Source organism: Propithecus coquereli, unplaced genomic scaffold, assembly GCF_000956105.1.
Source record: "Propithecus coquereli isolate 6110/MARCELLA unplaced genomic scaffold, Pcoq_1.0 Scaffold142, whole genome shotgun sequence".
NCBI lineage: Eukaryota > Metazoa > Chordata > Mammalia > Primates > Indriidae > Propithecus > Propithecus coquereli.
In genome coordinates, this window is record NW_012138525.1 from 1,586,939 (window position 1) to 1,612,381 (window position 25,443).

The 25,443-nt window shown below is 57.4% G+C and overlaps 1 protein-coding gene across 1 annotated transcript in view; it reads right to left on the reverse strand.

Moving 5' to 3' along the window:
* Positions 1-22,613, reverse strand: part of NTNG2 (netrin G2) — a 60,307-nt gene extending 37,694 nt beyond the window's left edge. Inside the window, exon 1 of the mRNA XM_012639643.1 lies at positions 22,384-22,613. Coding sequence (XP_012495097.1) covers positions 22,384-22,596 — 213 coding nt within the window. The 5' untranslated portion in view covers positions 22,597-22,613. The remainder of the gene's footprint in view (positions 1-22,383) is intronic.
* Between the last annotated feature and the right edge of the window lie 2,830 nt (positions 22,614-25,443).

The window sequence follows — 25,443 nt, forward strand, 5'->3', positions numbered from 1 at the left end:
AGAAGAGGCTTGCAAAGGGGGCGGGCAGTGGTGGCACTCTGTACTATCTGCTCAATTTTCTGTAAATCTAAAACTGCTCTAAAGCATAAAGTCTACTAATTAAAAACAAAACACCAAAAGCACTGTCACTAACAACCTCACAGCGCCCCAGACCACTCACAGCCCTTTTTGATGAATATTTCAGGCGTCTGGTTTGCTCAGAGACAAAACGGCTTGGATCTGAGTTAAAACCTCTCGCTCTCAAATGAGCTGTTCGGCCCCCCGGGGGAGTGGACGCGCTGCCTTCCGAGGGGCCGCGCCGCCTCCCGCTGCCCCCGCCAGGCGGGCGTCACTGCAGCTGGCCCCAGGCTGGGGCTTTGATCCTCTGTGGTGGAGGACACGTCCCCAGACTGCCCAGGGCTCCTCAGTGGGCAGAGCCCTTCCTGACCAAAATAGCTCTGTCCCCTGGGGTGCCACTGTCCCCTCCACCTGGCCTGGCCCTGCTGCTTCACGGGACCCAGGGTGGAAGGGGGTCACTAGAGAGCCCCATGCCTTATTAAGCAGATGGGGAAACCGAGGCCCAGGGCAGGGCAGGGCTGGCTCCGGCGGTACTTCTGAGGACAAGCCTGCCCCTGCCTGCTGGCGCGTTCACACGTGCAGTGGCAGGTGGGGGACCTGGTTCGCCCTGTGGGGGTCTAAGGTTTCTCTCGCTCTGGTTGGGTGACTCTGGGCAAGTCACTCCCTCTCCTGTGCTGTGGCCTGAACGGGGAGGGGCCGAGAGACCTGTGGGGGTGGCTCAGTGGCTAGAGAGGGTAGCAGGCTGAGTCCGGGGGTGGCATGGGCTCGGCCGTGCCACTGGGGAGGAGTGCCGGGAGCACATGCCCGAAGGGCTCGCCGGGGCAGAGGACTGTCCGCATCCAGGCTTGTTCCCCCCACCCCCAGCCCAGCAATCACCCCCCCTCAGTCCTGGGCCTCGTTAGGGGCTGAATTGCATCCCCCCAAATTCCTATGTTGAAGCTCTAACCCCAGGACCTCAAAATGCGACTGTATTTGGGTACAGGGTCTTTAAAGAGGTGATTAAGGTTAAATGAAGCCCTCAGGATGAGCCCTGCGCCAATGTGCCTGGCGTCCCTAGAAGAGGAGATCAAGACAGGCGGAGAGACGCCAGGGCACGCGCGCACGGGGAAGAGGCCACTCGAAGGCTCGGGGCAGGCGGCGTCTGCAAGCCAGGGAGAGCGGCCTCAGGAGAAACCAACCTGCCAACAAGATGCTCTGCATCTCCGGCCTCCGGGACTGTGAGACAATGAGCATCTGCCGCGTCAGCCCCCAGTCTGTGGTGTCTTCATGGCGGCCGAGCAAAGTAAGACACGGCGCATCCCAGGTGAGCAGGGGGCTACAGGGCGGGAGGAACAGCCCAGAGGGGAGGCGCCGAGTTGTGCGTGTTTGATGACTTCCCCAGAGGCTCTCTGGGCCCTCCCTGCCCCCACGAGCTGGACTCTCAGCACGCGGCAGCAGGTGGCACTGGGCTGCACGGCCCACCTGGGAAGCTCCCACCCACCCAGCGCCGAAGCTGCGCCTTTCCCAGGCTGCCGCCCCCATCGCTCGGAGCCTGTGCTCCTTCAGCCACTCTCCCTCCTCCTGGCTTTCGGAGTCCTCCCCGTGCTCCCTCCGGGAAGCCCTCCCTCCCGGACTCAGCCTCCGAGCCCGAGCGGACGCCGAGCTTATCTGGACAGTGCAGCGAAGCCTCCAGATAGTGCCCGGGGCCTCGGTAATTGCTCACTAAATTACAGTTATTATCATATTAAGTATTAATAGCTATTAATATACGACAATTATATCAATACTATATCTCATACTGAGTGTTGATATTATTCCTGTCCACCCCCAACTGCTGTGAGTCACCCACACCTCACCCTTTCCCAGGTCCCTCTTTGTCCCCCTGCCTTTCGTGCCCCACCCTTCCCAGCCTCCTGGTGGTCTCCACGGGGTAGGGGGGGCCACATAGTATCCCTCAAAGCCCCGACCTGCGCCCAGCCTGTCACCGGGAAGACTGACACAGCCGGCTCTGCCAGGAGACGGGGCGCCACGCTGCTGCGTCGCCGCCGTGCTGCCCTGACCCGCAGGGCCCGCCGCCCCCCGCCACACCCACGAAAAACAGAGGCACAAAAAAAAAAAAAACACCCCGTATATACAACACCCGCCCCCGCTGGAGAGCCGCAAAAAAAACAAAGAACAAAAAAAAAAACCCCAGACCCGGCCACAACAAAATCTCCCCCCCTCTCTCCCCCCACCCCATTCTGCTCCTTCCGCTGCCCTCCCACCCAGGACCGAGACCACAGAGGTGCGTTTCACGGGTTAGCGCGCAGAGCGCGTGCCCTGCTGAAGGCACCGTCCACGCAGAACCGACCCTCTGTTTCCTTCCCAAACGCAGCCTTTGCTCACGGCCTTGCCTTCCTTCTCTTCGCGCTGCGGGGAGTTCCAAGGAGCGAGCGGGGGGTTGGAAGCCCACTCGCCCGACCCGAGTGCTGCTCCGACAGCTGATGACAGCGCGTGTGAAGGAGGGGAGAGGCCGGATTTGGTCCTCCAAGGGCGAGCGTTTGCCGCCTTTGGGGTCTGCACATTTCCACCCACCTCCAGGAAAGCAGATTAATAGTGAAAACAATAGTCAAAGCAAAGTGGCCTAACACAGGGAGAAAAGTTCGGAATTTTTTTTTTTTTTTGAGACAGAGTCTCGCTCTGTCACCCAGGCTGGAGTGCAGTGGCATGGTTAAAGCTCACCGCAACCTCAGACTCCTGGGCTCAAGCCATCCTCCTGCCTCAGCCTCCCAAGTAGCTGGGACTACAGGTGCCTGCCACCATGGTGCCTGACTAATTTTTCCTATTTTTAGTAGAGACGGAGTCTCGCTCTTGTTCAGGCTGGTCTCGAACTCCTGACCTCAAGCGATCCTCCCGCTTCAGCCTCCCAGAGTGCTAGGCCTCCCACTGTGCCCGGTTGGGAATGTTTAAGGCACACTTCGAACCTCTTAGGATGGCACCAAAGCCCACCTTTGATATTACTGAAAGCAGGAATTATTTCTTTAAACATTTCATGAATATTACAAGAAAAAAAAATCATACCCCTGACTAAAAGCCTTGGAATTTTCTCCAGAAAAGTGCAATAACACATTACATTTTCCATGCAATTTCAAGGGGTTCCTGGAGCCCCATATCCCTAGTTAGAAACCCCATGTGAGTCTGGGCAGTGAAGGAAGCCAGCTTGGGTCTGAAAGCCCTGAGTTCCATCTCGGCTCTATGTTCTGAGGCTTTGTGACCTTGACAAAGTCACTTTACTTCTCTGAGCCTCTATTTTCTCAGCCAGCGTCACGTGATACAGTGTACATCTCGCAGTATCTGGAACACCCAGAAAATGTCTCCGACGGTGGCGATTATTTATCATTCAGCAGCAGCTGCACAGGGACACTCCCTGCAACCTTCCAAAGGAGGAAGAGGTGAGGCTGAGACCACCAGGCTGGTTCACAGGAAAGCTGCGAACTGCATGGCACGGACCCCCTTGGGGACTGCTGACTCAGAGGAGCGCGAAGATCACAACACTCACCGAGTGCCAGCCACGCGCCTGGGCTGCGCCGGTCACGTCACATCCCCAGGGCGGTGGGTGCTGCTGCTGGCTCCATTTCACAGATGAGAAGCAGAGTGTGTACCGGCCCCACATCGCCTGCCCCGGCCTCCATGGGACCCAACCTGGGGGGAGTCTTGGGGAAACCGAGCCCACGATGTCAGTGGCTCTCCTATCTCTCTAGACACACACAGGCAAGTCGCCTGAAAGGCTGGGCTGGAGGGCGAAGGCTGGGGTGCGGGGCGGGGGAAGGCAGCCAGCCTGGACCAACAGCACCAGAGAAGTGGGAGGACACGAGTCTCCTACACGGACACGGAGCAGGAGACACCGGGCATGAAATGGTCTACGGAGAAAACCATTTTATGCCACGCTTTTCAAACCTTGTGACGGGCTCTTAAATGCTTTTGCTTTTATGTTATTTTCTGTGCAAAGGGTACAGTGGGAGTCAGAGGCCAGGTTGTAAACACCGTAGACAAGCTGCAGGCAAAACACATAACTGAATGGGAAAGTGAACTGCTAGCGGGGACGGTGGTGACTGTGCCCGTGGGAAGCCCAGCATTTGAACCTCCAGGCCCCTGAGCAGGGAGCCATGGAGGAGCCATCACTGGACCTGAAAGGAGTCTGAGGAAGAGGATGAGACAATGGGGGTCAGTTGCGGACTGGCCTCGAATCCCAGACCCCAGCTGGGACAAAATCTCGCAGTGGTCGCACGTGACTGTCGGCGGCTTTGGTGACCTGCACAGCAGCACACAGGGCACAGCAGGCTGGGCTCTGCGGCTCTCGGCCGGACGAGGGGGCACAGTCCTGGCTCAGCCACCTGCTAGCCGTGAGCTTGGGCGAGTCACTCAGCTTCTGCAGCCCGATTCGGCTCAGGACCAGCTGCCCCCAAAACATTTTAAGCCGAAGGAATTTGAGAAAACTGCAGAAGCAGGAAGGTCACTCTGTGACCCTCTCCCCGAAGCAGTCAGACCCTCATTTGAGAGGGGCCCTCCCTGTGCCTGAGGGAAACGACACCCTCGTCTCCGAGGACGCAGGGTCACAGAGGAGAGTCTGACACGCAGGCCTTGCGTGTTCCCCATTCGTTCTGCACGATCACACTTTTCTTAGCCAATCATGCTCCCCGTGACTGTCTACTTCAGAATCAGCCAGCACAGAGAACACGGATGTTTACCCGTTTCTTTGGGTCTTCGTTCCTCACGAAGGCTCCTGTGTCCCATAACGCTTACGGTAAATCCATCTCTACGCTTTTCTCTTGTTAATCTGTCTACTGTTCAGGGGTCTCAGCCACAAACATAGGACGGATGAGGAAAAGCTATTTCTCCCCCACCCCTGCAAGCTCGGCGTCTCAAGGAGGGGAGGCTTCACAAGGGCCACCACTTGTCCACCTCTGTCCCCACAGCCCTCAGCACTCCCCGGGAATTCGAGAACTCTTTGTGGAATGAAAGAAAATTCAATGAGGTTGATAACAGTGATTTCACAGGGTTGTTGTAAGAATGACACCAGGTGCCACATGGCAAGCACCTTGGGTGTCTCCGGCTCACAGAAGATGGGTGTGGGGACAACATCCAGGACCGTCACCCAAGTGGCGACTCCAGCAAACGGCAAGACCCGCCCTTTGTGGAGCACGCCTTCCACGCCGGGCCTGCGCCGAGCGTTCCGCGGGCACCATCCCATCGGATGCTCGCAGAGATCCCGGCGGATGGGACCCCCTTTATTTACAGCTCCCCAAGGTCACCAGGGTCCTCAATAGCCCAGGTGGGACAAGAAGCCGGGGAGTGGCCCCCTGAGCCCGGGCTCCGAGACAAGTCGGGAAACTGTGCCCTTCACCCAAACGGGAAAGGACGCCGCCGCCCCCAGCCTGTGCGGCTCTCCGCAGACTCGGGCTCCACCGGGAGGCAGACAGCGCATCTCTCTGCCACCCAGGCGTGTGGGCAGGCACAGTTTAGCAGCTGACAGATTTTTTCGAACCTGTCTGCTGAGCTGCCAACTGAACCTGTCTCATCCCCAGCCCCGTCAACCTCACTGGGGCTGGAGGCAGCTGCCGTCCAAGGAGGGAGGCGGGAGGCTGCCCAGGAGGGCCCTGGGTATGGGTGCCGAGGCCGGGGCCAGGGCGGCACCAGCTCTGTCCTTACAAAACAGGACGGAGGGAGGAGCAGAGGTTGGGGAGGCCGGGAGAGGCAGAGAGACAGCCGCACCCTCCACCGTGGACATGGCTTCTGGAACTTTGGGGGGACTCTTCTAGCCGGAGCAGGCAGGCGAATCAACAGTAAGTGCCCCGACCCATGGGGTCATGGAACTGGGACTGAGGGATTTCCCCTAACACCATGTGTGACCTCGGTCCAGGCCTGGCTCTATGTGTGCCTCAGTTCCCCCATTCTTGAAATGACTGAGTGGGAGTGGGCCCCCCTGACCCTGACATCCTAAAGTCTTGAGTTCTGTATGTCCCTCAGTCCCCAGGCTGCCCGGGAGGAGGAAGGGCGCAGAGACACGCCCTCCTTCCCCGACTCCAGGGAGAAAGCCGGGGTGCCCAGGGAATTCTCCCTAACAAATTATTTCCTATTTATTGGTAAGAAAAGTTGCAGTGAGGATAAATTATTAACAAAGCGGAAACGGAGATTCTCTTCGGAGCTGATTCTAATTCTAGCTGCCCTGGCGGTCTCTGACTCTTCTCCCTCCCTCAGTCACACTCACGCTCTCTCCCCCCACCCCGTCCTCCCTCCCTCTCTCATTCTCCTTCTGCGGTTTCATCGATCCCTGTCCCTCTGGCTCTCTCCACATCCAACTCCTTCCCCGCCCACAGGCTTCTTCTCTTTTCAGTCCCAGCAAAAGGCCTGGACGACGGCAAGGTCACCCTCCCTGCTCATGAATCAGCGGAAACTGACCTGGCTCTTCAGGGCTGGAGCTGCAGCTGGCCAGGGAGGCTTTTCTGTTTAGTTTTTCTCATTGGAGCAATTTTCCTTCCTGCCCCGAGCAACTGAGCAACTACTCGGCAGGGAAGGCCAGTGAGCCTACTCCAGGTGCCTGCCTGGGGACAGGGAAGGCCAGTGAGCCTACTCCAGGTGCCTGCCTGGGGACGCAGGGGACTCAGGGCTGGTTCCTCCCAGCAGGGAGCCTCTGGGAGCCACAATGACTGCCCCCCACTCCTCCTCCAGGCCAGCCACAGAAGCCGTCTCCTGGACAAAGGTCCACCTTGGACCCAGAGCCTCAGCCACCTCTGGAACCTGACCTGGCCAGAGTGAAACTCAAGAAAACGCATCTCAGCTCCTCAGCCACGCGGAGCAGCCCCACCCTCTGCCCCAGTGCCCCGCATTGTTTGGGAGGAAAGGGAGCACTCAGACCTTTCATTTCAACCCTGCCCGCGGTATTGCTCCCTCCAGAACCTTCTGTGACTCTGGGAGAGCCAGGGTCCTGCCCACCTTTGCACCACACTCCCTGATGGTTATTTGCACGTGGCGCTATCTGACACGCATTTCCAAACTGAGCAAGGACCTCAGCGACGGCTCTGAGGGTCGTCCCACCCAGGCAGGACGGCATGGAGGTGGTGGGCAGCTGAGGTCTCGGTCTGCCCTGGGGAGGCTGTTCCGGCTCCTCAGTCTTCCTCATCCCCACCTGGTCCCCACTAGCCCCACCTCCAGACAGAGCAGCCAGTGAGTCCCTCAGAGGACCTGGGGGCATCCGGGTGCCCGCTGGCCGTGCTGCCCAAAGAGGGTCTGCTGGGAAGCCGCGGCCAGAGTGGCAGGAAGGAAATGCCAGGCGCTGCGTGGGCCCGCTGCTTGCCAGGACGCGCTGTCCTCCTCCAGACGGCCAGCCACAGGGGTGGGGGCGGGGCCTGCCGCAGCTCTGGCTACACCAGGGTTAATCTTGCCAGGAACTTAAAATTGTATTATTTAAAAGAAGAAGAAACCTTCTGCTTTGTCCTGGGCATATGTGGATTCTTCCCACAGCCAGATTTCCAGGAATGTTCGGAGTGGGGAATTCTATCCCAGCTGAAGAGCGCCTGGCGCGGATGAGTGACGCGCTCCAGCCCTCCCGGCCACACAGCCTCCCAGACGCCGCACCTGTCCCAGACGAGGGCCGGCTCCCCGTCTACACAGCTCTTTGACCAGTGACGACTGGGGTTTCATCACCATGCGGGGCAGACGGGCCAACCTGGACTGCGCCCTCCTTACAGAGCTCGGGGATGTATTTTGGGGCTCGACTCACACATTCCTTTGTTTCGGCCCCTTCCCTGTTTTCTCCGGTTACACCTCCATAAACATTTTCTAATTGATTAGAAAAAGGAGAGAGGGAGGCTGGGTTAGCCAAGCCCTCCTCCTCCCCCACCCCAGGAGCTCAGCGAACCTCAAAGGCTTTTCCACCAGGGCCAGCTGGAGCGCTCAGCCAGCTCCTCCCCTCCTCCTCCCCCTCCTCCCCTCGTCCCCTCCTCCCCCTGCACACAGGCTCAACCTGTTCACCCAGGCGCTTGCGCCCCAGCCTCTCAGGCCTCCCCTTCCTGCCCACCCTCCACCACCCAAACAGCTCAACACTTTCATTTAATACTTGTTTAAAAAGTAAATGAAAGGAAAGAAGGAGGGATGGAAGGACAAAAGAGAGGAGAGAGAGGGAGAGAGGACCAGGGAGGCGGGAGAGTGGGGCAGGTGGGGGAGGGTACGGAGGCAGAAAGCTGCTCGAAGCCCGGTAAAGTGCATTATTGATTCAGGACTTAGAAAATGCTTAGAGAGTAGGAAAAGCGTCCTGCTCTTTAAAAGCTTGTGAAAAGCATAAGCTAGACACAGGCAGCCTTCCCAAAGAGGGCCCACTCTGCTGACATGAATATTTTATCACAGAGGAAAAAAGTGGCTGGGAGCATTCAGGCCGGGTGGGGTGAGGGGCAGGCCGGGCTGCAGCTCCTGCTCCCTGGGCCTCTTCCCACCCCTGTCCCCCTCTGTGAGTGCCGCCCTGCGCTTTCTTGCTCAAGAGCAGACCAACAGGGCCTCAGCTGGGTCCTGCCAGGGGCCCTGGGACGGGCAGGGGAGACGCCAGCTGCAAGGAGAGGGTCCCAGCGGGGTGAGGGTGCAGCTTGTTCCCCAGCAGTGTTGTCCCCTAACGGTCACTCTGCCCTCCCTGGGTTGGGTCCCACCTACCCCTCCCCACAGCCCTGCTGCCGCCTGACGCCACCTGCCAAGCACAGCCCGTCCTCGGTCCTCCCCTGCAGAGGAGCCCAAACCCGGCTCTGCCCTCCCTGCGGCTCCTGCCTCCCTCCTGCGTCTCTCCCACTTTGTTCTCTCCTCCTTCCGAGCACCCACTCCCACTCCACCCTGAGCTTTCAGGTGGGCACCCTGTGGGGGGCTCCCCCTCCAGCCTTTCGGGGTGTCCGCTTCAACACCTCTTCCCCAGGGAAGATGTCTCTGGCCACTGTGCGCACCCCCCCCCAGGCGCAGCCCCGGATCACAACGTTCCTTAGTGACGTCTCTGGTTAATCACCTGTGTCCCCTCCCCGCTGTGTGCTCCGGGAAGGCAAGGGCAGAGTGCACCTGCACGGAGCCTGATCGAGGTTTGCAGAGTGACTCGCCCTCCTCAGCGGGTCGCCTCTCTGGGCCCCCAGAAGGTCTGAGGAGTGGACGCCGTGCCCAGACAGGCAGGCACTGCCCATGCGAATGGGGCCCGCCCATGCGAAGGCCACAGACTGTCCAGGGTCTCCTCTTGCTCCTCTCTGCGGAGCCGAGAGGCAGCAGGGCACAGGAAAGAGCAAAGCAGCGCCTGGGCTGCCCCACTCCTGGTCCCACTTGGGCACACCTGACAGGTGCCCCACTCTGCGGACGAAGCCGTTGGTGGGGTGGGGTGGTGAGGCTGGGCTGGGCAGGCTTCATTGACTTACTCATTCACTCATGCATCGACTGCTTCTGCATATCCTTTGTGTTCAGAGTAACCCCAGAGAAGGAGCTCAGCCCCCCATCGAAATACTTGGGGGGCGGGAGGGGTGTGACAACAGTCCTGGGCTCCAAGGCTGAAATGCTGCTCCAGACTGAAAGCAAATCAACCAACCAGCCAACCAACCAGCGCAAACCCCCTGCAGGCGACTCAGAGGCGTGGCCGGCTTTGAGAGGCTGGTACGGGTGATCCAAGAAGGGCACCCACACTGTGACGTCGGTCCTGCTATTACCGTGTCCCCACTCTACAGGTGAGAGGGCTGAGGCCCCCAGAGGCCAGGCACTTGCTCAAGGTCACACTCCTAGGAACCTGGGCACTTTGACCCCTTACGGGAATCTTACGGGAACTTTGACGTCTCTGCTGTGACCATGGGAAAAGTCACCTGTGGCTTGGTCACCATGAGTGGCACAGGTGACAAGCCCTGGATGGGATCTGGGAAGGCTCCCCAAGGGAGGTGGGGGGCATTTCAGCTGGGCTCAGAAAGACGGGGAGGCGGGTAAGGATGGGTGGAGACAGAGTCGTCCAGGCTGGGAGGAGGATGCCCTGGATAGAGGCACTGAGCAAAGGGCCAGGCCGGACACGCAAACCCCTGCGGGGAGCGAGGGGTTAATGCACATGGCTGAGCCAGGAGCTTGGTGGGGAGCACAGGAGACAAGGCCAGAGGGGAGGCTGGGGGGGCCTAGGGGTGGGGGGAGCCAGATGGGCAGCCTGACATTTAGCAGCTCCAGAGAAGGCTTGGCTCTGGCCAGCCAGCCTCCTTCCAGGAAGACAGGGTGAGAACCTGGGGACCAAGGGTGAGCGACTCCGGATGGCCTCCCCCCAAGACTGGGAGCAGGCACCCCTCACGCCCAGGAAGTCAGCGCGAGGATGGAGCACCTGCAGCTCAGGGACGAGGGAGGCCTCTGGGAGCCAAGGCAGACCAGGGAATGCTCTTCTCTCTGGTCTTTGAGTTCAAAACCCAGATGCTTAGGCCGGAAGGGACCCAGGGCGTTCCGGGAAAGACTTCTGTCAGCAGTTCTCGAACTTGGCTTGGTGCTGGGGCCACCTGGGGAGTTTTCATAAATCCTGAAGCCGGGCTCACCCCAGAGAGTCTGCTGTCAAGTCTGGGGTGTAGCCTGCATGTGGGGGCGTGAAACGCTCCCAGGCGAATCCGATGCGGCCCAGCTGAGAACCGCTCAAGTGCAGGGAGGGCAGCCGCGTCCGGCCTTCTCTGGTCTTTCTGGGGTCACAGCCGCCCACTGGGGCTTGGGGCCTTCGAGAAGACTACCCCCGAGTCAGGAGGTGGAGGAGAGAACCACAGAATCTGAAGCCCCTCTTTCCTGCCGTGGAGACACCCCTGACCAAGGCGGCAGCCCTCACGCAGGCTTGCCCGGAGGCACCCACACTGCCACGGCAGACTGGGGCAGCTCCCAGGCGCCAGGCTAGTGCGGCTCCCCAAGAGCTGCTGCCTCGAGGACCCCCAATGGGACAGTCTGCCCCCTCAGAGTGAGCAGCAGGCAAGAGGACAACCCAGCTTCCAGGTCCCCCCACCCCCGCCGCCCCACTTCCCGCCCTCCCTTCCAGGCGGAGCGGCTGCCAACCCTGGGGAACCAGGCAGGCAGGGAGGGCTGCCCCACCGGGCAGACAGGCCTGGAGCCCTTGGCAGATGCCACGCTCCCCCTGTCCCGCTGCGCCCTCCATCCTCTATTTTTAGGTCCATTATTGTCCATTGTTGGGTGTATTTTTTCCCCACTCCTTCCCCAGAAACACAGATCGGGTTCCCCCAGGCAGAGCCATCTCGCCTTCCCCGGAGCTGGTGCGTGGGAGCGCGCGCTGCCAAACAGACACGCGGTGAGTGAATTATCAAGTAAGTGGATTAGCAGACTCCACCATGTCTCAAAGTGCAGGGGGCGGGAAACGCCCGGCAGCCTCCCCAGCCCTCCCCGCCAGGCTGCCAGGGTGCCGGGGGAGGAGAGGCTGACAGGGACAGTATGCTCCCCCAGCACACAGGGCTGCACGCACGCACACACAGATGACGGCCGCCTCCATCTATCAGGCGCCTCTGAGACGCTCAGAGCGACTCCTGTCAGCCGAGCAGCCTGGTTAGACTGGGTCTACACAGCCCAGGCCAGAGGTGCCAGGCTCCTCTGCTTAGAAGCTGTGTGACCTTGGGCCAAGTGGCTTAACTTCTCTGAACCTCAGATTCCTCATATTCAAAACACGTATACACATAAGCTCTCCCATAAGTCTTCTGTGAGGTTTCAGTGAACTAGCTCAGGTTAAGTGCTTGACATACGTTAGACACTCAATACGTGCCCGCTGCTGCTGCTCTGACCAGGGGAAGGATGTAGAATCAAGAAAGTCCTCAGCAGGACCTGCCAGTTATGAGATAACAAGCCCTGGTTGTCCAGAGGTTAGGAGCCCCCAGGCCAGTGGCTGACCAAAGGGGTCCACAGGTGGCCTCAGGGCGATCCGGGGAAGTCCCTGCACGTGTCTGCAACCATGTAAGTGTGTGTGTGCACGCACGCATGTGCACCAGCATTTGCACACGCATGTGCACGTGCATTGTTCTAGGAGGAACACCATGGATTCCCAAGAGGGCTGTGAGCCCTGCAAGTTAGGTGCTCCCGCTTGGGGCTTGTGGGGTGGTCTCCTGCCTTTCTTCCCCCCACCCACCCCTCCGGTCTTCCTGGGTGCCAGGAGGCCACTGCTCTTCTCCGGCTCCCTCCGTCTCCCTCTCCAGAGGCAGACTCCGGGGCACAGTGGGGCTTGAGGTTGGCGTGCAGACCCCCTCCTCGTGCAGGCAGGAAATCTACACCCCAAAGAGGGGAGAGGGCTTGCCCGAGGTCACCCAGCACCTGGCAGCCAATACCAAGGGGAGCCCAGTCCCCAGCGCAGCGCCAGCCCCAGAACTGTGGGCAAAGGTTTCAGAGGGCGCCCGGGGTGAGACGGGCAGAGACAAGGTGCCGTCTGAACAGCACTCTTCTCCTCCTGCTGCCACCTGCTTTCGCCTCCTCTTGATCCCCCGGAGGGAGGGGATGCTCCAAGAACGTGCTATCCCCTAAAGGACACGGTCAGGCTCTGCAGGCTGGCAGCAGAGGGGGCCCTGCGCGGCTGGGGGAGCGGGCGGGACCACCCACGGCTCTTCTCTCGATGGTCTCCTCTCACCTTTTACCCGCAGCAGACTTCTGCTATGAGGGGACGTGCCCAGCCATGCTTCATTTCCTTTTATTTCCCTGGCCGACTCTTGGAGTCAAGTGGACAAATGACTTGGGCAGCAGGAGGGAGGTGGAACGAGGGGCCGAGGAGGCCAAACAGTCCCTGAGGGACCCAAGACAAACTGTGCAGGGGCGAAGAATGCCAGATCCCTGGAGATGGCCCTAGTCCCTTCACACAGCAGGCACGGTCCTAGAACCCCCCAGGTTGTTTAGATCTGGGGGACCCATAAACAGGGGTGTTCAATTCCAATTCCCTCCTAGCAACGAGACCCTGAGAGGTGAGGGGACCCCTCTGTGGCTGCCCAGTGAGATTCAGTGAGATTCCGGCCCCCTCGAGCTCCCCATTTCAGCATGGCCGTTCAGACTGCAGTGTCACAGAGCAAGGAGAGGCAGGACAGAGGGCAAGCCCTGGAGACAGACCCTGGCTTTGGCTGTGCAAACTTGGGTAAGTCTCTCCACCTCTCTGAGCCTCTCTTTCCTCATCTCCACTGCTACGTGGCTCGGTCTTGCAGAGAGCACGTGAAAAGCTGCGCACATTGAGTGCTCTGCACAGCGCCCGGCGCTGAATCCCCGCGACGTGGGGCCTGGGGAAGCAGCAGCACGTGGCAGAGTGTGTTCCCCGGGCCTCACTTCACGGAGCTCCCAGCTGACCAGCACACAGCCCCGGCCTGATGCCACAGGATAAGCCGACTTTGCAGTGATCGCTCATGTTCCCACCACCATCCTGTCCTGCCTCACCCCAGCCTTGCCCAGCTGCCACAGAACGTCCTTTCTGTCCACCTTCCGTGGCGCTGCCACCACAGGGAGACCACGGCTTGTAGGTGGGCTGGTGTGGGGGGTGGTTTGGTCCCCTTAGGGCCCAGGAGAGCCTGCCGTGCCTGAGTCACCAATGGTGGCACACAAGTGAGAGCTCACCCAAGCAGTCTGGAAAGCAGATGCGGCAACCTCACCGACCCCGGAGGGGCAGCTCCAGCACCCATCGGCTGCAGGTGGCTTCCAGGCAGGCACCCTCCGTCCCCCCACCAGATGCCACCATGAGGTCAAATCCAGGGTGTGAGTGGGTAGATGGAGACCTGGTGTGGAAGGCTCTGGTCCCCAGGCCCCCAGTCCCCTGTTTTGGGAGAGCCCATGGCCTACAGCGGAGCCTCCAAGGTCACTCCGCCCTCTGAGCCTCAGTTTCCCCAGAAGGAAATGACAGGGGTTGGGGCTTTCCGCCTCCTCAGGCCTCACTGAGGCATAGTCATTAAATGACTGGGATCTGAGTTCGAGCCTTGACTTCACCACTCACTATTGCAGTCTCAGTTTCCTCATCTATAAAATGGGCATGAAAGGATAATAGTAGTTTTTACCACACAGGATATTTAGGAGGGTTTGGTGAAGTACTGCACGTAGAATGCTCAGTGCTTCAAAGGAGTAGATTTGAAAGCCCAGAAATAAACACATGTATCTGTAGTCAACTGATTTTTGACTCATTTGCTGAGAACACTTAGTGGGGGAACAGATGGTGCTGGGGAACGGGATGTCCACACGCAGAATGAGGTGGACCCTTCCCTCACACCATATATACATCACGTCAACTCGAGATGGATCAAAGACCTAAACATAAGAGTTAAAACTATGAAAGTCTTAAAAGAAAACATAGGGGTACACACGCGTGACCTTGGATTTTGCGATGGTTTCTCAGATATGGCACCAAAAGCACAAGCAACAAAAGGAAAAATACATACACTGGACTTTACTAAAATTCAAAATGCTTGTGCATCAAAGGAAAAGAAACCCACAGAATGAGGGGAAATATTTTCAAATATATACCTGATAAGCGTCTAGTATCCCAAATACCTGAAGAACACGTACAACTCAAAGACAAAGACAACCTAATTGAATAACGGGCAAAGGACTTGAGCCTACATCTCTCCAAAGAAAGCATCCCGGTGGTCAGTTGGCGCAGAAGCCACTCAGCGTCACTGGCCATCAGGAGGCTCAAGACCACAGCGAGACGCCGCTTCACACCACCAGGTTGGCCACCACGGAAAACAGAAGCGGGAAACACCAGTGTGGCCAGGCTGTGGAGACGCCGGAACCCCCGTGCGTTGCTGGTGGGAACGTAACATGGCGCAGCCTCTGCGGAAACCAGTTGGAGTTCCCCAAAAAGTTAAACGTAGAATTACCGCGTGACCCAGAAACTCCACTCCCAGGCAATACCCGAGAGAAATGGAAACACGTGCCCGTGCAAAAACTGGCACTCAAATGTTCACAGCAGCATTTCGCATAATAGCCAAAATGAAAACAGCCCGAATGTCCATCGATCGACGGCTGCATAACAAAACGTGGTCTAGCCACACGACGGAATATTACTCAGCCATAAAAGGGTTAAAGGGCTGACACACGCTGCACACGGATGAGCCCTGACAATGGGATACTAACGAAAGGAGGCCCTCGCAAACCTCGCAAATTCTATGACTCCCTTTGTGTGAAACGCCTAGAATAGGTAGATCCACAAAGTAGACCAGTGGTCGGCAGGGGCTGGGGGGCGGGGGAGGGGAGGTGGCTGCTTCATGGGTCCGGGGTTTCCCCACGGGGTGATGAAAATGTCTCGGAACTAGACGGAGGTGGTGGCTGCACAACACTGAGAATGCACTAAATGCCACTGCACTGTACACTTTAACATAGCTAAAAAGGCAAACTTTATGCTAGATATCTTTTACCATAATAAAACTTTTTTTTTTGAGACAGGGTCTCACTTTGTCACTTAGCCTGGAGTGCAGTGGTGTGATCATAGCTCACTGCAGCCTCGAACTCCTGAGCTCAAGCAATGCTCCTGCTTCGGCCTCCCGAGTAGCTGGGACTGCAGGCATGCACCACTAAGCCCTGCTAATTTTTAAATTTTTTGTAGAGACAGGGTCTTGCTATATTGCCCAGACTAATCTCAAACTCTTGGCCTCAAGCAATCCTCTCCACTCCAGCCTCCAAAATGCTGGGATTACAGGTGTGAGCCACTGCGCCTGGCCTAAAACATTTTCTTAACTGGTTAATTTTATATTATGTGAATTTCACCTCAATTAAAAAGATTTTTGAAAATCTTTTTAAAAAATGCTTAGTGCTGTGCCAGGCCCAGGGTACACATTTGGAACCCCTCTGTCTGCATTGGAGACTCCCATTTTGTCTGTAACCAATCTAGATTTCCCCCAAACTCCCAGAACGTACCTGGCAATCACCCAGGAACGTTGAATGAACTCTAGCCAAACCCCGCTGTTGTGCAGTTGGGGAAGCTGAGGCTAAGGGGTGTGGCCCTGGTCTCCTAGCAGCCGAGGGGCCTAGAACTCCCCGGCTCCCCCCAGCATTCATTCTGCTCTTACATACTGCCCCCTCCCCGCCCGCTCCAGCAGTTGGTGTGTGCTCTGGGAATTAGAAACACATTTTCATATATTTAAGCAAATCTGCTGCTGATGAAAAACAAATCAGATCCTGCAACCCAAAGCCGAACAGAACTCGTTTCTGCATCATCTGCCGTTTCTCACTCTTTACCCTGCCCCCTCCAGGAAGGAGAGTGGCATCCGTGTGGGTCACAGGGCCCTGGCCAGGTCCAAGGCAGGTGGCCGTGGCCATGGGCTGCGCGGTGGGAGGGAGGTGAGGCCTGGTGCGTCCAGCCTGGTGAGCTCCGGGGCAGCCCCGCAGCCCAGGACTTCCATGGTATGGGCTCCCAGCGCTGCCCCTCATCTGCCCTCCTGCCCCTCTCCCTCCTCCAGAGCCCGAGACCTAATCCCCCCTAACCCCGGAGCGTGCTGAGAAGCCAGACAGAGGGAGGCCAGATCCCAGGCCCGCCATTCGGTGGACCTTGGGGGGCTTCAGAACAGTCCCCTGCCAAATGGCACAGTGACACCAGTGACAGCCCTGCTCACAGGCCACGGGGGCTTCGAGGAGGTGAGCAGGTGGAGCGGCCCGTCCCCTCTCTGTTGTCCGCACACTCTCCCTGCACGTCACCCGCAGCCTCCTCCGTGTCCGGGCGACATTCCTCCCGTCCCTTCCCAAGGCCCCACCTCCGAGCGCCCTGCACGTAGCCCTGGCCGCACGCGTGGCCTACAGGGTCATCTTCTGTCTGTTAGTATCTACTTTCGTTCCTTTCCTCCCCTAAGCTAAACTCTAGAATGAAAACAAAACAAAACAAAAAAACCCATTTTTTGAGCATTCACTGTGCCAGGCACCCAGCTGAGGGCTTTACGCGCCTGCCTCCTCCTATTTGTATAAACTTCCTTTTTGGTGTGTCTAGTATCGTCCCAGCTTTCAGATGAGAAGACCAAGGCTCAGAGTCACCAGGGTCTTATCTCAAGTCTCGCAGCCCAGAGAGGCGGAGATAAGCACGACGCCCCCGCCCCATCTGCCCCATCCCAAAGCCCAAGTTCCCGGCCATCCGTCCATCCGCAGTGCACGGCGGCCTGCCTGCCTATCGTCTGTCCATTGCCTGTCTATCGTCTGTCCCCTGCCTGCCTATCCGTCTGTCCACTGCCTGCCTATCGTCTGTCCCCTGCCTGCCTATCCGTCTGTCCACTGCCTGCCTATCGTCTGTCCCCTGCCTGCCTATCCGTCTGTCCACTGCCTGCCTTGTCGCACAGGGGACTGGAGGCGGCTTGTGATAATACACGCATTGAAGGAGAAAAGGGGAAATACATTAAAGATCTGGGTTGCAAATGCAGAGGAAGATGACGCGGGAAAAGGTGGGGACGTGTAAACCAGAAAAGTCTAGAATCTCTGAGTCCGTGACACTCCCTGGGAAGACGTCCCCTCCAGGCCCTTTCACTCCCCGCTGCACTCAGACTGCACTGCCTGCCGCCCTCCGTGGGGTGTTTGGACCCAACCCCGTCCCCTTAATGAAAGTCAGAGGCAAGGGTCTCACCCGCGGGCCTGGCCCTAGGCGGCAGCACCGTCCCATCTTCTCGTTGTGTACCCCAGGAAGGAGACTTCGCTGCGCAACAAGATGTCATCTCGTAGAACTGTTCTCGTCCTGGGCTGCCCTGCCTCGGGCGTTTCAAGAGATTGAGTGGCTTTAACCAAGGGCTGGGTGCAGCTCAGGCGCCAAAGTCACTTGCGACTGACGTAAGGACAGAACTGTGCAAACCTCCCGGCTTGATGTGATTGCAAATCCCTCAGAGCAGGGACTGCAGGGGAGAGCAGCACGGGCTTCCGGTGCCCCCACTGTCCTCAAAACCCCAGTTCTCCCTTCAAGACTCAGCCCCCATCCCTTCTCCTCCAGGAAGCCTTCCAGGATCTCACCATCCGTCCTCCCACCTGCCCCTTCGTTCAGTAACCGCTCGCTGGGCACCCACTGAGCCAAGGGGGAGGTGTGGGGCTGCAAACACGCGTGCCGTGGCCCTGCCTTGGAGGAGCTCACAGTCCAAGGAGAAGCAAACGTCTGAAGTTAGAGAATCCACGCTGTTAAAACAGACATCACAAGACTGACGGGACAGACTCTCCAGTGGAAGAACAAGCCCATCAAGATTGGATAAACTTTAATATTCAAGCCTCACACTAGAACAGAACTTACACTCTTAGCTACGCATGTCCAGAGATTTCGAGAGGGGCATTTCCTTCTGCCAGGAAGTCAGCAAGGTGGGCAAGGTAGTCATGATCATATCCCTTTTTACAGATGGGGAAATTGAGGCTTGGAGAATTTGAACAACTTGCCCCAGATCACCAGGCCCACGGGTGACAATGCTGGGATGTGAGCCCAGGGCTTCAGACTCCAGGCCTGTAGCTCTTGCCAGGATGTGGTGCGGCCTCTCTCTGGAGCCTTCCGCCAGGTCATGCGAGTGGAGCACAGGCCCCCACCTTGGCCAGCGAGGCCAGCATTTAGGAATCTCAGCTCCCGGCTCTATTCCCTCATTCCCAGGACACCCCGCGCCCTTCCTGCTCTCTTCTCCTTTCTCCCCCACCCCTTAACCTGCAAGGTCCCGTGGGAACCGCAGGCCTCCCGCACCTCCATCAACAACAGGCCTCATCTATCCCCAGGGACCAGACCTGCGTGAATCCCGGTCGCCTGGGTTTCTCACTAAAGTGCAGATTCCGGCCCAGCAGGTCTTGGGTGGGCCTGGGATTGTGCACTCCTCACAAGGTAGGCCGATGCTGCCGGTCCAAGGAGCACGATTCGGGTAGCAAGGCTGTGGGACTGCTCTAAACACCACCTGCCTGGGCAGCAGCTCTCTCAGCCGTTCTGCTTCTCCATCTCGCTCCTGAGTCGCAGCTGGTCAGCTTTTGTCTCCACAAAGAAAGGGCTCCCCTTCCTTTCACAGGTAGCACAGGCAGCTGGCGGGAGCCCTGTCTTGCAGAGCACCCTGGGACCCCTCCCCATCCATAAGGGGTCCTGGGGGCTGCAGCTGCCCTGCAAGGGGTTGAGAAGCCTTTGCCCATTGCCTGTCCCTCCTGTCCTTGGCCTGCAGCCTCCCCAGACTGGCCTCCAGGGACGGTCCCCGGGAACTGCGGATGGGGGGTTGCCTCTCTTCTCCTGCAGCCCTCATCGAAATTTTGCCCTTGCCCAAGAATCCTCGGTTGAGAGCTCATCCCTATTAATTCTCATTGTGCATTTAGAGCCAATAGGTTTTTATTTATTCATTTGTCTTGCCTTTCATCCTCCTCCCCTTCCTCGCCAGGCTGGAATTTACAATTCAGTTCTCAGGCGGCCTTGCTGAAGGACAGGAAGCCTGGGAGAGAGGGGCCTGCCCCTCAGCCCCTCTCGTACCCTAGGAGAACTGCAGGGCTCATATTGTGGTTGGCGCTGCTCCCTCCCAGCCGCTGCTGCAGGAGGGACACAAGGGAGCAGGGACCCACTGGACACTGCATGACTGGGGGGCAGCGGGCCCTTCTGGCCGCCATTGGGGCGCCCCCTGGTGGCTGGTCAGCACCACCTGCTGTGGCTGGAGGATTGGCACTCCCAGAGCACCCTCCACCTGCTGCCCGCACACTCGAAACACAAGGCGTGGCGTCCTCAAGGCTGGAGAGAGGCAAAGAACTCCGGGGAAGAAGAGAAGCCAGGGAGTAATAACAACGGTCACAAGCCGATCCCTGCACGCTGAGTACCTACTACACGCCAGCGTGTACCCAGGGCACGCACGGCTGGGCTGCACCATCCCACCAGCACCATGACACTCCCACGGTATTTTCTCTGCTTGACAGAGGAAGACACTGAGGCTCGGGAGGTCAGTAGCTGAGAGAGGGGAGGCCTGGCCGCCTGGTGGAAAAGCACAAGCCCTGGCCACAGACGAGTTCCTCGCCTGCCTTTAAACTGGGTGACCTTGGCAGGATTTAGGCAACCCTTCCTAATCCCTACAATGGGATTAGAATAGGACCCACCTCAGAGCACCCTAGAGGTGATTAAATGAGACACACCTAGGACACGCCCAGGGCAAGTCACAATAAATGGTGGCATCAGGGTTGGAATCCAGATCTTTCTGGAAGTGATCCCCCACGCAAAAGCCAGCCCCCCAAAAGGCTGCCCTCCGCCTGCCGAGGCAGTGTCCCCACCCTCACCGGCCGCACATTTGTAATCAAAGGCAGAGGCTGGTGGCAGCCTGTGATGAAATATTTAAGTCCATCAAACAGGTGGCGAGACGCTGAGGACTCACCCGTGTGGGAGATCTCGGAGACGCTATCCTCCCTCCTCTGCCCTCTGCGCCTGTCCTCCCAGGAGAGGAGCGGGGATGGGGTGGGGAACAGAGCTCCTTCCAGACCCCAGGGCTCAAGGACAGCCACCTGGGCTCAGGCTCACCGGCATCAGGACTGGGAGGGGCGACCACCTCCCCCAGCAGCTGCCAGGTGCGCTGGGTTCTCCGTATGCGGGTGGGGGCAGGGCAGAGGTCCAGGGCCAAGGACATCCTGAACCAGCCTTGGCCAGGAGAGGGCCTCGGACTTACATGTGATGGTCATCTCCATCCCTCAAGCCCTTGACCTGAGCTGGTCCTATGAATTATGATTTAACTGCTCCCGCCAGCACATTAAGGCAATGATGAATATTTAAGGAAAAAAAAATGCCGTCGGGACTATAATGTGAGACGCAGAGGTTGACTCCGCCCAGGGGGTGTGTAGAAAAGCCCTCCCGAGAGCTGAGGTGCAGACTCAGCACTGTCCCCCACCCCCTGCCTTACCCCTGACTTTCAGGGACCAGCCCCCTGGCCTCCACCCGAGCCGGTCCCCAGCGCAGGGGGGCCCCCGAGACGACACAGTCCCAGCTGCTGGCTCCATGCTGCCTCCTCCTCCCCTCCCCAGCAGGCCCAGCGCAGTCACCACCCTCAGTGACGGCCCTGTCACCACTGACAGTGGGAACCTACCCTCTCAGGCTGACTGCTCTGTGATGTGACAGAAGCTGCCCCATGGGATCGGGCCCTCAGGAGCCCGGGGAGCGGATGCCAGGCCAGTCCCACCATAAACCCAGGACCTGGAGGCTCCCCAGGGACACTCAGACGCACTAGCTGCCCCAAGGATGACCCTGAGTTCCTCCTGTCCACTCCCAAAGCCCAGCTGCCCCACTGCCCCGCTCTGCCTGGCCCTGCCAGGGACAGGCCACCAAATGCCACAGCGGGAAGGCGCCGCTCGAGAGGCAGTTTCACTCAGTGACTCTGGAGCCAGACACTGTACACTTGAATCACAGTTTCACCACTTCCTGGTGTATGACCTTGGCCAAAGGCCTTCACCCCGCTGCCTCAGTTTCCCCATCTATATGACGAGAATGACAACAGCTAACATGGACAGGGCACATGCTCTGTGCCAGATCCTAGTTTGAACACTTCACCTGTATTAACTAAACCACTAACTCCTTCCAACGAGTGTGTGCTATCAGAGTGCCCATTTTACAGATGACCACGGAAACTCGGTACGTCGCTGGTCCAGAGCCCACACCTTAGCACTCCTCCTTTCCACAGCACAGACTCACGGGACGACACACAGCACACTCACACAGTGATGGCGGCTATTATTTTGTTCTTGCTAACATTACTTGAGTACTGAAATACTCTGTGGCTCTAGGACCCCTCCTTCTCTAACCAGGGACTCAAATGACAATGCCTGACATCTTTCTTTCCCCGCCTTAGCCTGTGCCTGTGGCCTGGCATGTAGCAATGGAACTGGAGAGGTCTGGCTGCACGGTCTACGCCAGCCTGACCCCCACCTCCCTCTTTCATGAACCCCCTCTGAGCTGCCATCAAACCTGCCTCTATAAAGTGCCAGCTCAGGGCTTGGCACCCTCTGGTCTCACAACACAGCCTGCCCGATTGCACTGGGGGGACTAGGAGGCTGCATGGCAGTAGCAATGAACAGAGAGAGGTCGGAGTGCACTGCTGCAGACAGCATCTCGCCCGCTCGCCCAGAATCCGGGCTTCCTACAGGGGGCGGGGCTCACCCTCAAGGCTGGGGAGCTGAATACTATGGCCTTCCTCAGAGGAAACGATCTAGTGGTCAGCTGGCCAAGATGCCCCCACCCCAGAGAACAATGTCACATGACCCCAGAGTCCTCTGGGTGGCCTTTGCCCTGACACACTTCCAAGACCTGGTCCCAATTCCAAGATGCAGGGAGGTCAGCCTTGCATCTTGGCCCTCCCGCTCTGCTTACCCAGCCCAGGGATCCATTGCAGACCACATCCCCCCGCCTCCCTGCTGCCCCAGCCTGGCCTGAGCAGATGGAACAGCAGTGGGCAGACTTACATGGGAGCAGAACCTCTCCGGGGGGTCCCCGCATGTGATGCCCGAGGGCTCCACCTTCACCTTGACGAAGTCCTTCAGACGCATCACCTTGGGCTGGCAGGCGTAGAACTCCCAGGTGGGGCCCTCATCCGTGGTCACCCAGGATTTGCAGATGTCGTAGTCCCCAGAGGCCAGCGGGAGGCAGTGCAGGAAGAGAGCCAGCAGGTGCAGCATGGCTGCGCAGGCCGCGGGGCCGCAGCCCAGAGAGGCCCTGGAGAGGCAGCGACGGGGTCAGGAGGGACTCTCGGCCTCAGCATGGAAAGGCCTCATCTACCAGACGATGGTGGCTGGGATGTCCCAGGATCTCAAGCACTGCAGGTTTGCAAACAGCAAGGAACTTGTTTTTCCGAAAGGCCGATACAGAAAATTCAGAGCCAGCGTTTCTCAGACTGCTGATGGCCGGGTCAAAAAGTTGCCCATAACTTTGCGTCCTCCTAACCTTGGCATCACACCTCCCCCAGAGGTGAATCTGATCAAATCAGGCAGATTCTCAAATTGTGACAGTGGGTGGAAATGGAGTAAGGAGAAAATCCGCAGGGACCCAGCATGAGGCCGGGTCAGATTGCCTTTAATTTTTGTCCTTCCAATCAATCCAGGTCTTTAAAGGGCCCTTAGCATGTGGTGCGCTCAACACGACTGAAAACAACCCTCCAGCCTGTGCTGTAAAGATAAAATAGCATCAGGAGGTGCACATGTTAGCCGGAAACATGTTCCCTCTCTGGGACTGGACTTGGTATCTCAGACCAATAAAAGAGATTTCTTTTCATATGGCCTTAAAGTGACAACAATCGTACAACTGGACTGGAAAATAAAGCTACTGAGGTGTTAGCTGTGGAGAAGGCCGTTCGGTCTGCGCCGGTGGGCACCGGTACTAATGGGGGCCAGCTGACCCTGGCGGGTAGCCATTGGCAACTTATTATGAAGTTCCAGAGCTTTCAGCTCTCAATCGGTCCAGGTACCTGGGGCTGGTTTGTCTTTCATTGCAAGAGGGGAGGAGAGAGAGCTCATTAGCAACAACACCTGCAACAAATTACAAAGGGGGGAGAATAGAGACGGATAAGAACAAAAGATCTCCAGCAAAATGTGCAAAAAAATGAGGCTGCATTAGCAAGGTCTCCCGAGGAAACTGGGTTATTTTTATTACTATCAGAGTTGCACATTTGGAGATTGGGCATGTTATTTAAAAGGCGATGCGTTTTCTCTCATTTATAGGAGTGTAGTTCAGCACAAGTGCCCCTGCTTGGGGGTCAGAGACTTTCTAAAGCATCCCCAGGAGCCAAGATTTAATGGTTGCTTTAAAATACCATGACTGACAAGTCAAAATGTCAAAGCTGTTAAAGGCGGAGATGAGACTGTGACTACAGGTGCACATGGACAGAGGGACCCACGTGCAGGCCAACAGCTAAGAACCAGGCACCAGTAACTATCTCCCCAACCACAGGCACCATCTGAACTGGCCAATTTAATCTTTTTCACTGTCAGAAACTAGAGATATTGAAGACTTCCACAGAAGTAACACTGTTTTGTTATATTAGATTTTCTGATCAAGGCCAACATTTTTCTATCATCGTGAGAGGGTATGTTTATAAATGGATCTTTTAATAAACTTTTTTATAAAAAAGCATTATTATGATTATTGTTTAACTATGTTTAAGCCTCTTGTAAGTATTTAAAAGCCAAAATAGGTATAACTAATATGAATGCTACATTGGGAAATAAATGACACACTCACTAACGTGCTGTGTCCCCAGACACTTGATACGTCACCAGAACTTGAGTCCAGCCGGCGTGGGATTCTGGCCAAAACTCCTGGCAAATGGGACATAGGTTACCACAACGAGTTATGGTGTAAGTGCCTACATGGTTATTCTGGTTATTATGCCCATGATTACTGCATTTAAATTCCCAAACTGCCCAGACCTTGGTGCCAAATCTCAGCCGACTCTCACCCGCCATGCTCTTCAGCCACTGTACATGAAAGGTCCCTGAAGAGTTAACTGTGTTTCCATGAAACCCCATTCTCCACCCAGGCATGCACCACACACACACACACACACACACACACGCACACACACACACACACACAACCTTCTGCCAAAAGCGACAAACCTGAGGGGCAGGCACTTGCTGCCCTCAGCACCTCAGGCTGCAGACAAGTCCCCAGCCAGGACCCCACGGCTTCAGGCCCAGGTCTCATCCATCTGCATTAACGCCACCCTGTCCCTCTCTGGAAGAAGAGCTCTCAATGGAGATGAATGAGAGCCCAGCCAGGACCACATTTTGACGTCTCACCTCTGGCTGTTTAAAGAGAAACCTGTTATAGAGCCTGCCCGGCCTTGAATGCGCTCCTTGCTAGAAAACTCTCAGAAAGAACACGCCGGGCGTCTATTTTTACAACCTGAGAAAATGTAGTAAAAATAAAATAGCGCGGCCGGCAAAGGTTTAGATGCCTCTATCCAAGCTCCGCTGCCCAGAAAACAGCACGTCCCTAATTAATTCCTCCAGCAGCCGACTCCCAACTGTTCTCTAACAGGTAGGGAGCTCCTGGCTGCTGGGACAACCAGGACACCGGGCTGTGGCTGGCGAGCAGGGCTCAGCTGCAGGCGTCCTCCAACTGCAGGACCAGCCGCTGCTCTGGGCTTGGAGGGCGCTGCACGCGGGCTGGGGCGGGGAGTCAGCACGGAGGCAGCGAGGCTGGAGGCCAGGAGGCGCAACTTACAAATCTATTGCTTTGCAGTTCTGTTGGCTTAAATGCCACGCATTCCCTGGAAAATGGGGAAAAAAAAAAAAAAGCCAACGACAACAAAATCTGCCAGGGGAAAAATGTGTTTACAACCAGTCAATCAATTGGGCGTTGCTGGCATCGTAGTGGGAATTGTGAGCTCAGCACACGGATATTACAGTCGGTTTTTGCCAAAAAGAAAAAAGAGGAGTGGGGCGAGATGCAAGAGTCCCCGGAATAACGGGGAGGATGGCAGAGCGAGAAGGCGGCAGGGAAATTTCAGAGTAAGAGGTTGTATC